Here is a 12466-nt window from a genome sequence, read left to right as displayed (position 1 = left end):
TATGATTTCAACAGAGATTAAAGAAGGAGTTTACAGTCTTTTTTAGGTCCGCTACCAGCAGCAAAACTAAAACCTATGGAAAGCCTGATAGGACTGAAAGACAAATCAGACAAAGGGACAACACTGAGGACAACAGACCAGCTCATACTTAGCATAAGCTTTCTCCAGCAAAGCACTCCAGAATTCATTTCTCACGTTGGAGTGGCAGTAGATGAGCTCCCCATCCTCTGTAGGCAGCTGATCATCCACCACCACCTCTGTCCACTCTCCAAAGCGCCAGAAGCGGAAACGGAAAATCCCAGCGTATTTCCTTGGGCTTTTGGGGTTCCACTCCTGCTCACTGTAGTCTGGAATCACCTGAGAAACCATGGAAGGGTGGGAAAAATGCCAATCACTTGGTTTTAGAATTTTAAAAGTTTAATAGTAATAAAATGGTTATAAAAGTAGTAATATAATTAAAGTAATAAAAATGTGGACAATTGGGATTAGGGCAATATGAGACAATTAAAACCAAAGAGTTATGGACAGTCTGGGTACCTCTTTCTGGGCAAAATAAGCCCAAAAAAGGACCCACGTTAACAGAGGATTAACCTTTAAAAGCAACAGCCTGTTGTATATTCATACACCTCATCCATGATGCATAAATTCCATTCAAACACAGGATTCTGTCTGGGCAGTGTCAGCTTCTTCCTCTGAATCCTGATGGCTCTTCAGGACTGAGTGAGGCAGGAAGAAATTTGTTTCTTCTGATAATGGAGCAATAAATTCTCCTTCTCTGAAAGATTTAGGTGTCCTGTGGCTGCTATCTCCATGTGAGTACCTCATTCCTTTCATTAAAAAAATATCCCACACGCACAGTTTCTATTTTAACATTATGTTATAACCTAAAACTATATTTAACACACTACTTAAGAAAATGAATACAGCATAACTTTCTAACATAACACATATAATATTCATTTTAATATTTGTGAAAAGCCAATCATAAAATATGCATTTTTCACAAAGGGCAAGTTCAGCAAGTGCACTGTGCTGAGGTTTATTCCCAGGGCAGACTGCCCTGGAACATGTTAAAGAAAGGGAAGATTTGAATCCACCAAAATTCACCCCTTGCTAGTCCTAGGGAGAAAAACAACCAAGGTTAGCTTGGTTTATTTGCTTTATTTCCTGCACCACACACACCAATCACCCACCTGCTGCCAGAGGCTTTTCCTCAAAGCCAGGCAGGAGCATGCAGCCACAAACCAGCAGTTCCCCAGCTTGCCCTGGTGGAAGTCGTGGGAGCTCATTCCATCCACGAGGAGGTAGGGGTCTTCACAGAGGTCCTGGCAAAGCAAACCAGAGATTGCTGGAGACTCCACTCCCAAAATGATTACAGCATCCTTCCAGTCAAGAAAAGCAGCAGGAATTGATGCTGCTGACACCTGAGCTCTGAGCTTCTCGTTCTCAAGATTCTAAATGGGGGGGGATGCTGCCTTAAGATTTTAGCCTTTAAATTTTTCAAATCCTGTACTACAATAGTGCATAACTCTACACTTCATATAAAGTGTTAACTACTGTCTTCACACTTTGGTCAGACAAAACAATTCCTCTGGGCCTGGAACCCCAGGACACCCTACAGCCTCAGGCCCCAAACAGTGTAAACAAAAGTGAATTGGGGGGAAGCAAACTGAGGGAATATAACTTCATTACCTGAAGCTGTAATGGGAGAATGAACCTGATATGCAAACAGACCAAACTTCGATCAGCCCAAAAAACTCATGACCATTGTCCATCTTGGGTGTAGCTCTGAGAGGCTTTTGACTGCCCAAGGTGTGCCTGTTAAAGGCCTTTAATAAATACTCACTTCATTATTTTAACTTTGTCCTTTGCCTTGTTCTAGGTAGGCACTCCAAGGCATCATCTTCCCTGCCATTCCTTTGGCTGACGCACTGGAAACCCTCCTTCACCAACAGCCTGGCTCACTGCAGTGACCCCAGCCCCTCAGCACCACAGCAGGAAGAGAACACCCCTTTGTGAAGCACACTTTTTATTCTCTGGGTCTCTTAGCTCTCATGGCTCTGGCTCCTGTTAGAGCTATTTGTCCCTCCTTTCCTGGCTCCATCTCCATCCACATGCAGATTCCCACCAGTGCATGGCTGGGATGTCTCCCTGCTCCTCCCTGCACTAAAGGGAGATCCTCTCAGTTTCATGGACCATGGGAAAGCCACAGGGGTGCATTTTGCAGCAGTGGTGTGTTTGTCCCCAGAAAATCCTTGGCAGAGGTGTCCTGCTGCATGGAGAGGGAACCTCCCACCAACACTTCATCCCTAACTGGTGTGGAACCTGCAGGGTTCAACCCAGTGACTACTCCTGACACTCTCCTGTCAGTCACTGCTCTTCCTGACTGAGAAGATGGCAGAGAAGTTCTGCTCTTTCACAGTTTAATAACCCTCAATTTCAACACTGTGGAGATGATCCTACATCCAAGCATTAGAAAAGCAGAATAAATAACTCCATCTCATCTCAAAAAGGGCAGGAGACCCCAGATTTCCTGCAGTCTGTCCTGTCTGCCATCAGCAGCAGAGGAAGGAGCTGTGCTCCTTACCTATGGATTCTCTCTGCCCTCTGGTAATTAAAGATGATGTTCCCAAAATAGCAGGAGTGCAACCCAAGCATGGCTAGAGACTACAAGCCTCTCTGGTGTGGCTCTGACAAATCAGAGCCAGATGAACTCATTTCCAGAGAAAAGAGCCACCTCAGTGCTCAGCTGATGGTTTTAAAACCTGGGCTGGTTTGGCCAATGGCACCTGAAGTCAGCTCACAGCATGGAATTCATAGAGCTGCAGCTCTTCTCTTAAAGGAAATTATATTTTTGGCATGAGACTTTTCTCATTAAACAGCAGCTGACACTTTAAATACCTTCTGGGAAACAAGAACTGATCATTGCATGACACTGCTCTCCTGGCAGGAACTCTCATGTGGCTGCACTTAGAGAAAATTTAAAGCTTATTAAGAGACCTTAACAAAAATCTGAGTAACAAAATGGTGCCCAGGAGGAAAACTGAGCATGTACAAGAGGCTCATCAGCATCGTGGACAGATTCATTCAGCCTCCCTGGATGCTCTGACATGGGATGGCACTTCAGAGATGTAAATCCACCCAGCTGCAGGGGTGGACATCACTTGGCCACTTGGCTTTCATGGTGGTAGCACACATCCCACATCCACGTGGGCCAGATTCCATTTTACATCCCATTTCCTGGCATCTCTGGCACTAATAATTTCTAGTTTGTTTTTCCTTTCAAAATGTTATTTTGTTAGAATAATAAATGAGGGATAAATGGAGCCATCGAGGTTAGAACTGTCCAAATTTTCTGGCACTAGTGGAAGCCAAAACTTTAATTAGTTTTAGAAAGAAATTAAGCACTGCTGTGTATTACAAAGATCTTATTTGGTTTGTTTTGATAAAAATAACCACAATAAACTGCCATTTTTTAATTGAAGTGTGTCTTGCATCTCACTAAGTCCTCAGAGGAAAAACAGAGCAGCATGTGCCAACTGCCCAAATTTATGGGTGAGATCAGCATTTGCTGAGTGCTGGGGTCCAAAGCAAACATGGAACAGCAGAGCTCAGAAACAGAACCTCCCTGCTTGCACCAGAGCCATCAAATTCTCCAGGATCCTGCCTGATAAACCCTTTCTGATTAAACCACCTAAGAGCCCTGGAGTTCTGGGGCTCAAGAACAGTGTAAGAAAATGCCACCAATCCTGTTTCTTTCATTAATTATTAAATTAAAGAATTAATGTCATTAACATTATAGTTATAACAGCTTCTGTGGTGACTGTCACTGTGTGGCTCAGATGAGACACAACAGCACTGAGGCACAGCCTAGAGCTCATTTCAGCTCTTTGCTCTCTTCTGGGCTTTGTCATTTTCATCACTTATGCCATATAGTCAATTCTTAGGAATATTTTATCTATCTAAGCCACAATTCCCCCAACACAAGTTAGAAACGTGCTATTTCAATATATTATTCTGCAGTCCTTGTGAGGGTCTTTAAGCATTTTTGGTTGCCCCAAGCATGTAAAAAATAGAAATTAAAAAGAACAACTATAAAAAAATTTAAAAATAAGTTTTTCTCCAATGCTCCCAGCAGTTAGGATATATAATGTTCCCAATTTAGGATAGTTGAGGATCAAGCCAGTTACCATCAGAGGAATTCCAAGGAGAAGACACTGACAGGAGATGTGATCCAGGCACTTCAGGAGTCCCAATCCCCTCTCTCTGGCTGCCTAAGCACCCAAGCACTGGGGCTGGGAGTTCCACCAGAACCTCCTCCTTTGCAGACACAATGGTTTAACCCCAATCCTTTTTCTCAGGATCATCTTGCATCATCTGTGCTGTGAAGGAGAGAAATGTCTTCCCATTTCCAAGGAAACATTTAATGGCAGTTACTAGAGGATCCTGCCACACACCACTAATGCCTGGCAGCCACCCTATTTCTGACACAGCACCACAATGAAAGCAGCTGTTGCAGTATTTGTGCCTGCAGGGAGCATCCCAAATGCAGAGCTCTCCCCAGTTCTCCCCTCCCACATGGAATAAACACAGTGAAATAAGCACCATCTGCAGAGCTCTAATTGGGCTGGGCACAGTCTGGAAGTGAGGTTGGAGGTTTCAGGGCCTCGTGGTTCTGCTGAAAGCCCTGATGCCCTCATTGTCCTACCAGGCTTCCATTTGCATGGCAGAAGTCTGGTTGTGTCACCTCCCAGCCTTGCTGTGTAGTTGAAGTATCTGACATTCAGAGACTGATGCTCTGAGGAATAAAGTGGCTCACAAACCCCTTTTTCCTGATTTTAAATAGTCCCTTTATTGTAACAGAGCAGCCTGGTCTTCTGGTTTGCAATCCTATCCCAGCCTGGATCCCACAGAATTCCCATACCTGCCTTCCTAGCCCCTCATCCAAGCAGAAATGAAAACTCTGATGGGGGAGATTCCTGTAGGACTCCAGCAACACAACCTGAGAGTAATCTAAGTAATTAATTTCACCAGCTATGCATCCCCATGAAGGAGTTTTGCAAAACAATGTGAACCATGGGAGACAACAGACACTCATTCCACTGGAGCCATGAAATGGTTTGTGTGCTGTCCTGCCACAATTCCCTAAAATTAAAAAAAAAATTAAAAAAGAAAGGATGGGTTTTATTTGAGACCAGATGCACCACTGAAAGTACAGCAGGTAACTGACTGTGCACTGATATATGCATTGACTCTTAGAGTAATTTAGCTGAAGGAGAAAATTCCCCTTAGCTCTGAACATGCATCTCCTGGAGTGAGTATTACCAATATTCATGAACTAAAGGTTATGCAGTATTGGTTAGAAATAGGGAGAAAGACATTCAGAGGGTTAATTAATTAGCTGTGTGTCTTCACAGGCTTTAGCTGAAGCTGCACTGTAAAAAATATTATTTCTTGGATGATCTCAGATGTCCAAGAAAAGAGAAAGATGATTTTTTAACAGATTAGGGTCTGTCAGCTGTCTCTGAGACAGATCCTCATCATTCAGAGATCATGCAGGGTCTATATCACAGAGATTACATAGAGATTCAGTCAAGGGAAGAAGACAGAAGAGCAGTAATTGTTTGCAACTAAGATTTTCAAAGGTTCCTGTAGTATTTAGAGCTTCCTTTCTCCAGCACCCTTTAAAGAACCCAGCCCTGGCAGGACAAATATTCCACCTTTGCTTGCACATGAGGCCTGCAGGGCAAGCACTAGCAGACTGATCTACTTAAGCTCAGCCACCATTCCCTTAAAATCTTTAAAGCAGGTTGATTTCTGTCAGAGCTGAGAATTGTTTCCATTTTCTTCCCTTCTCCCACCCTCACATCATCCTGAGACAACTCCTGTAGAGGCAGTGTAGGGAGCAGGGGAAAGGTAATTCTTTCTGAACATGGATGGGAAAATGCAGCTTTGGCTGCAGCTGACACTGAACCAGCCTCACCTAAAGGAAGGCAGCAAAGGCAGCACCCTGTGGTTGTGGAGCTGAGCAGGTAAATGGGGCTGTCCATCCTGTAATAGACCCCAGCTGGGCTGGCACGGCCACAGAAGCTCTCCCCAGAGCAGGCTGTGTGCCAAAGCATTTGCAGTTAGCCCCAAGAAGCAAAAGGACCAAGCCCAACTGCACTGGATACCCCAGTGCATGCAAAAAGGCTTTTATAATCTCGTTGTGGCTGCAAAAAATCTGTCTGTGGAGTGGGGAAAAAGAAGTGACCCCTCAGGGGGCATCCAAAAAGACCCAGGGTCAGAGGTGACCCGACTGAAACAGCCCTTGCTGAGATCAGGAGGGGACTTTGGGCAGTGCTGTCACACCCTGCAAACCCCCAAAAGGCAGGTTTAGCCCAGGTTTCTGTCTGTCCACCCTGAGATCAGGAGGGGACTTTGGGCAGTGCTGTCACACCCTGCAAACCCCCAAAAGGCAGGTTTAGCCCCAGGTTTCTGTCTGTCCACCCTGAGCTCAGGATGTGCAATTCCTCTGAGAGCTCTGGGCCCAGCATCCAGCAGCACCAGTCCCTGAAAGTGAGCTAATGCCCCGTGCTGCTTCGAGAGAAACTGAGCAGCACAGGAGCAAGTGAAGGGCATGCCAGAGCTCCAGCCTTGTGTAAAAGAAAACTCAGCTATTGGGGGATTGAGAAATGCTTCTTCCCCCTCCTCCCTCTCTGCTAAATCCTGTTACAAAACCAAATGCATCACAACATTTTTATAGTGGGTTTTTTTTTCCTTTTTCAGTTTGGGGCTAGTGGTGACTAATACTCAGTCCATGGGTTTCAGCCTTGCCCTGCCTGTGGGACACGTGTGTTTGGGAAGGATCTGAATCAATGTTTTGGAAGAAAAACCCCCCAGAATTGGAATTGGGCAACGTGGTGTGTATCTTGGCTGCCTGTGGGTTTCACCTGACCCCTGGAGCAGCAGAGCTGCTCTCTCCAGAATGCTGACAGGGCTGGGCAGGGCTCAGTGATGGGCCCTGGCTATGACCTCCTCCTGAACCTCCTAACAAAGCCTTTGCTGAAGCTCTGCCAGTCCTCTGCCACTGCAGCCCAGAAACCACTGCAGACTCCAATGAGAGATTTGCTGCCCTCCCAGAGCCCTCAGACAAGGACAAACCACCTCAAATCACCTCTTGCTGCATTATCTGAGTTTGTGATGCTACAGAACTGCAGCACATCCATAACACCTCTAGAGAAAAGCTGCCTTGTTTGAGAAGAACACTTTGATTTTCACTGAATTTACCAGAACACTGCCTTTGCCTCCTGCCTTCTTCCCCTTGGACCTATTCCCTTCTCTAAACTCAATTTGTGTGACTTTTCCCCAGCAGCAGCAATCAGAGATGCCATTCTTAGGACAAGATTCACCCCAGGAACCATCAAATTCTCTCAGCCAGATGTGCAAACTCCCCTGGAAGCAGAGCTCAGGTCCTTCCAAAGGGCAGGGCACAGACATCACCCTGCCACTGCCACGGTGCTGGGACTCTGGAGAGAGCCCTGTGTCTCTCCTGATCATAGAAACCAACAGTTCACAGCAATTCCAACCCCTGTGAAACTTGATTTTCAGCTAGTCCAAACTACAACAACTGTGACATAATGCAGGGGGAAAATTAATCAAAGTCCCAATTTAATTGGTTCAAAAAATATATGTCTCAAGTTCCTGGGAAAAGTGATAATTTTCCATCCTAAAGGGACCATTTTGGCGTCACTAATCTGAAGTTTTCTTGCAAAATGCTTTGATAAGGATTTACTGTTCTATTGAGGTGGTGATGCTCCAGGAAAAACAGGTTGATGTAGTAGCAGCATTTGAAAGAAAATCTGAATGTAGCCATGCACCAAAGCAGGGGAAATGTCTTTGCATTAAATGCAGTAAAAGAGGATGGCCAGGGACAAAGCCAGTCCTTGGAGCAACTCCCTGCCATCATTTCCTAAACACCCTAAGGTGGCTGAGGTCAGACATGGGCTGTAAGGCCACTCATCAGACTCAAAGGCCACCCACTGTCCAGCTCCAGCTTTTTACTGCTTCCCCAAAACATGTTTGTCTATCAGATTCTTGGATGAGTTTCCTCAGATGGGGAATAAAAACAACAAGGAAAAGAGGTTGGAAAAAGTCACACACATTTTTTCACAGCACTGACATATTCAGCACTGGAGCAGTGTGGAATCAACTATTCCCAGGTCAGTACTCATGACTGTCCAGCTCTGCCTGGGGAAGAAAATATTTGTTTGCCTGATAATGAGCATCTTTTTGGCTCAGGGGCCATGATCTTGTCCAGTCTGACCTTTTGCTGTGTCTCAGGGCACTGGCAACTGATGCAGATGGAATTCTCCATCACTGCCTTGTCTGAGGGAGGGAATTTGCTGTTTACAAAAGAGTATCAGGCAGATTTCAGCAAAGTCACATTTATTTTTTTATTACTTTGAGTTTGTGGCAAAACTAAAGTCAAGTCATCTAAACATTGTCTGGAGTGAAAATTCAGATTAATCTGGGAGATGATTTGTTTTTCCTTAAAGGAGATATTTCTCCCTTGCCCAGTGGCAATGCACAGACTACAAAGATTAAAAAGCATAAGTCTAAACACCACCCTAAAGAGCATAAACCCCTTTAGCAACAAGTTCCTCCTTTCCACATCCCTCTTCCAGCAGGATTTGTTTCAGCCTAGATTCATTTATCTCAGACACTTAAGGATAAAAATCCTTTTATCCTCTTCACCCAGACTCCTCATCTTTTTCAGACTGCACCTTGAGGTGCTCTCCCACTTATTTGCTTCAAGCAAAAATCTGTGTGTGCCTGGGGTAACACTTCAAGCCTATCCAGTGACACCTTGCACAGAAACCTTTGGGATTGTGAGCCACCCCACACCATTCTGCACTAGATATTTGCTTCATAACATAAAAAGGGGAACTGTAAAGTGACATCCAATCCCTGAGCATAAGACACAAGCTTCATAGACAAATTTTGGATTTTGAATTGGTTTTTTATAGAAATTTTGTTTTAGCCAGCACAGCACAACTTTGCTGAGTCTGTGAGGGTCAGAGTCTATGGAGGGTCTCTGTCCCCAACATGACACATATCAGACTTTAAATTCTAGTCTGGACATCCTTTCTGGCAAGGATCAGCCTTAGAACATGCACACCAGAGTATTTTTCTTTCAGGAAGAGAGAGAGTTCAAGTTCTAATTGCCTCAAAAGTGACACAGCAGAATTCATTTTACTCCTGAATACTGAGAGCACTTTTATGACTCAGCCAAATCAGCGTATCACAGAATCATAAATTCACAGTAACTACCAGGAAGGCTTTTATTTACACATCTTGAAAACAAACAGCAGCTTCTATCTCTGAAACATCTTTTTAAACTTTGTCTTGGAAAGATTTTCACTTAGCAATAAAGTTATCAGCATGTGAGATAAGTTTCTTCAGTTTTGAGTGATGACACTGAAAAACCCACACCAGTGACTTCCAAAGAAAAATTAAGGGAAATCACAGTTGCTGTATCTGCCAAGCAATCAAGCTCATGCTTTTCCTTCTTTGTAGATGATTTTGTCTTGCACAGATGGCTATTAGAGTACTGAAATGAATAAAATATGTTTGGATAACATGCTGTTATACAAAGTGATCTTGAGGATTTCTTCATTCCAGCCTCAAGAGAATTTCCAGGATAAACCAGTCTGAATGTGCTTTAATGTTTTTACAAACTCTGCATGTCACTTTGGATATTATTATTGTGCAACTTAAACACCCAAACCATTGAAAAGCCAGAAGAGCCTGGATGCTTTAATCACTTAAGGACTTGTGAAAATGTGGAGCTCTACCACTGTCTGGATATTCAATGTTTCCTAGCACCATTAATGATCATTAATTTTGGATTCTCTTCTGCTTCAACCCAAAACAAAGACTAGAGCAGGTTCAGCCAGACAGATCCATGGACAAGAGCCTCTGGCTGCCTGGGAGGACTCAGCCTGGCAGGGTGTAGTCAGAATATTTACTTGGTCATGATTTTATCCCAGTGGAAGCACAGTGAGTTTCATCTTTGTGATTAAATTGTTCAGACATTTAAGAGACTTCTTGCTTGCAAAGACAGAATAAGAAGCTTTTTTCCTTATTTATATCATGCTATTTCTTTCCATTGCTCTTTCACTGCCTGAGCTAATTTTTGATCTTTCCCAATGTGATATAAATACACTGAGTTGAATTCACCACTTCATTTCAGACAAATTTCTCTGTTAAACACTAACATCAGTGCCATCACTGACAAATTACCCTCCTGATTTACCAGCTTAGAAATCTTTGGAATCCCAATAATCTCCCTCCTATCTTTAGCAATGACTACTGGCAGCCCTAGGAACATTCACAGTACCCAACCTCACAGCACTTCCCAGAGAACACAAAGTATTTGATTTGGAATGATGGATTTGAAACCAGATCCTGGGTAAAACAAAAGAGATCCAGACCTCCAGTTCCTGTTGTGTGTTCAAAGCAGCACAAAATTTCCTCTAAAGATGAAGATTCTCTACGAATATCTAGGAATTGCTGGGAGAACTTCATCATCTTTATTTAATCAGGGACTAACAGCTAAAGTGAAGTCAGTGAAAAATCTAAGGAAACATTTCTTAACTCTCAAAAGACAGCAGAAGGGCCTGTTTCTAATAATGCTGAGGTTTGTCAGTGTTGCTTTTCCCTTGTCTTACAACAGAAGTATTTACAGTTCAGCCATTATGTTCAGTGGGAGCGATGTTGGTTTTTAATTTTTTGCAGATTTTGGAATGTCTGCACAAGTAGCTGAACCTGGTGTCCCTGTGTCTTCCAAGCACACCCTCCCCCTCAGGGTCTGCAGTTTGCATTCCACCCAAATGCAGAGCTGCAGGGCAGATTCTCAGCTGCAAATCATCCCCACTTCAGCTAAACCGAGGGGCTTGCAAGTCCCCTCAATCCACCTCTGTCCCCAGGCAGATACAGCTTTGGTTTGGTTCACGAGACATTCAGCATTTTAGGGGAATAAATGTGCCCATTAAGACCAGGAAGGAGAAATGCCATGGTTGGATTACATCTGAAATGTTTGGACTGAATTGGAGTTATTCCTCTCACAGAGCAGACACCAGCTGTTTGACCAGTTAGGTCATGGGCCCAAATGTGAAAAGCAGCTTTTAGGCAGCTGTCACTCCTGAGGAGTTTTGTTTGTGGAGAGCAGAGTCAGAGAGTCGGGGAGGAGGGAGGAGAAGCCAGAGGATGAGGTGCTGCATTCACATCTCCATTTAGGGAGGAAAATCAGATGTCCAATGCCCTTATCTGAAGGGAGGAGGAAACAGATAGCAGTGGTCATGCACAGCAAATGCAGCTCTGCACAAAAATCCATTATCTATAGTTATCCTACTGACCCAGGGAGAGAAAATTCCTGATTCTTTGTCTTTTATCAGTCCCACAAGTGCTTCCTTAAAGCTCCTGTGGTAAACTTGCAGCAGCAATAAAATTCCAAACGTGCACACCAAAGCTCAGCCCACAGGTGGATCACTGCTAAATGAGATTTAATTTTTTACTCACCATCACAGGACTGAAGATTTAGTACAGTCTTAGGAAAAAAAAAAGACCCTATTTTGATAATTATTCACTATATCAGACTAGAAAGTGCTGTCTCCAGACAAAAATCAGACCTCAATGTGCTTTCTACAGCACATACACTGATTATTGACCACTGTTTATTATTGGGGAGCCACTTTGCACCTCCCAGGCTCAGGAAGGGTCACCTGGAGCAGGAGTGCCCAGATGGCTCCTGGACAGCTCCAGACACAGATTCCATTTCCTGGGGCACATGAGGAGCTCAAGGTGGCCTCTGCCACCTCCAATGCTGGCCAAAACTCAGTGCAAGAACTGAATAATTGTGAGATAATTGTAAGATAACACTTGCTCTTAACAAAAAGTGTATTTATCCTGAGGAACAACAATTTATTTCCTGAAAGCTGGAAAAAAAAATGCAAATTCAAAATGTCTGAGCCTTTGTGATTAAGTTAAAAACATTGCCACATACAGGCAAGAAAGCAGTTCTAAGAGGTTCTTTCAGCTGTGAAGGATTTTAAAAAGCTTCTTTTTAGCCAAGAAAACACACATATTTATTTAGTATTTAAATAGAATTAATCTTGAAGGAAACATACAATTGGATCACAGGAACACAGCATGAAATTCAAACAAATTCCTCTGCAAATCGAAGGCAGAATGGCTTACTAAACCTCAGATTCCAGCTCATCCCAAATACCCTTTTAAATATGGAAATAATATGACAAAAGCATGAAGCTCTTCACACAGAAAGCATTTTTTGGATGTGGATGCTTTCCACTCTTGCTGAAGAGTGTTGACAGAACAATACCTCCATTTCCTCTGCAACTGGCATGTTTAGGCTGTAATTTTTGCTTCAGAGAAGTCAGACATTTAATTCTTTTGGAAGACTAAA

At 43.6% G+C, this 12466-nt stretch overlaps 1 protein-coding gene across 4 annotated transcripts in view; it reads right to left on the bottom strand.

Annotated features, from left to right (window-relative positions):
* Nucleotides 1-12466, bottom strand: part of CAPN6 (calpain 6) — a 59586-nt gene that overhangs the window by 29520 nt on the left and 17600 nt on the right. For all 4 annotated transcript variants that reach the window (XM_059859003.1, XM_059859006.1, XM_059859005.1 and 1 more), the window contains 2 exons: nucleotides 1194-1325; nucleotides 149-357 (listed from right to left, as the gene is read on the bottom strand). In XM_059859003.1, the coding sequence (XP_059714986.1) occupies nucleotides 149-357; nucleotides 1194-1325 (341 nt within the window). The remainder of the gene's footprint in view (nucleotides 1-148; nucleotides 358-1193; nucleotides 1326-12466) is intronic.

This window comes from Haemorhous mexicanus, chromosome 14 (assembly GCF_027477595.1).
Source record: "Haemorhous mexicanus isolate bHaeMex1 chromosome 14, bHaeMex1.pri, whole genome shotgun sequence".
In the NCBI taxonomy this organism is placed as follows: domain Eukaryota; kingdom Metazoa; phylum Chordata; class Aves; order Passeriformes; family Fringillidae; genus Haemorhous; species Haemorhous mexicanus.
The sequence above is the reverse complement of the archived record's forward strand: the minus strand, read 5'-3'. Positions and strand labels throughout refer to the sequence as shown.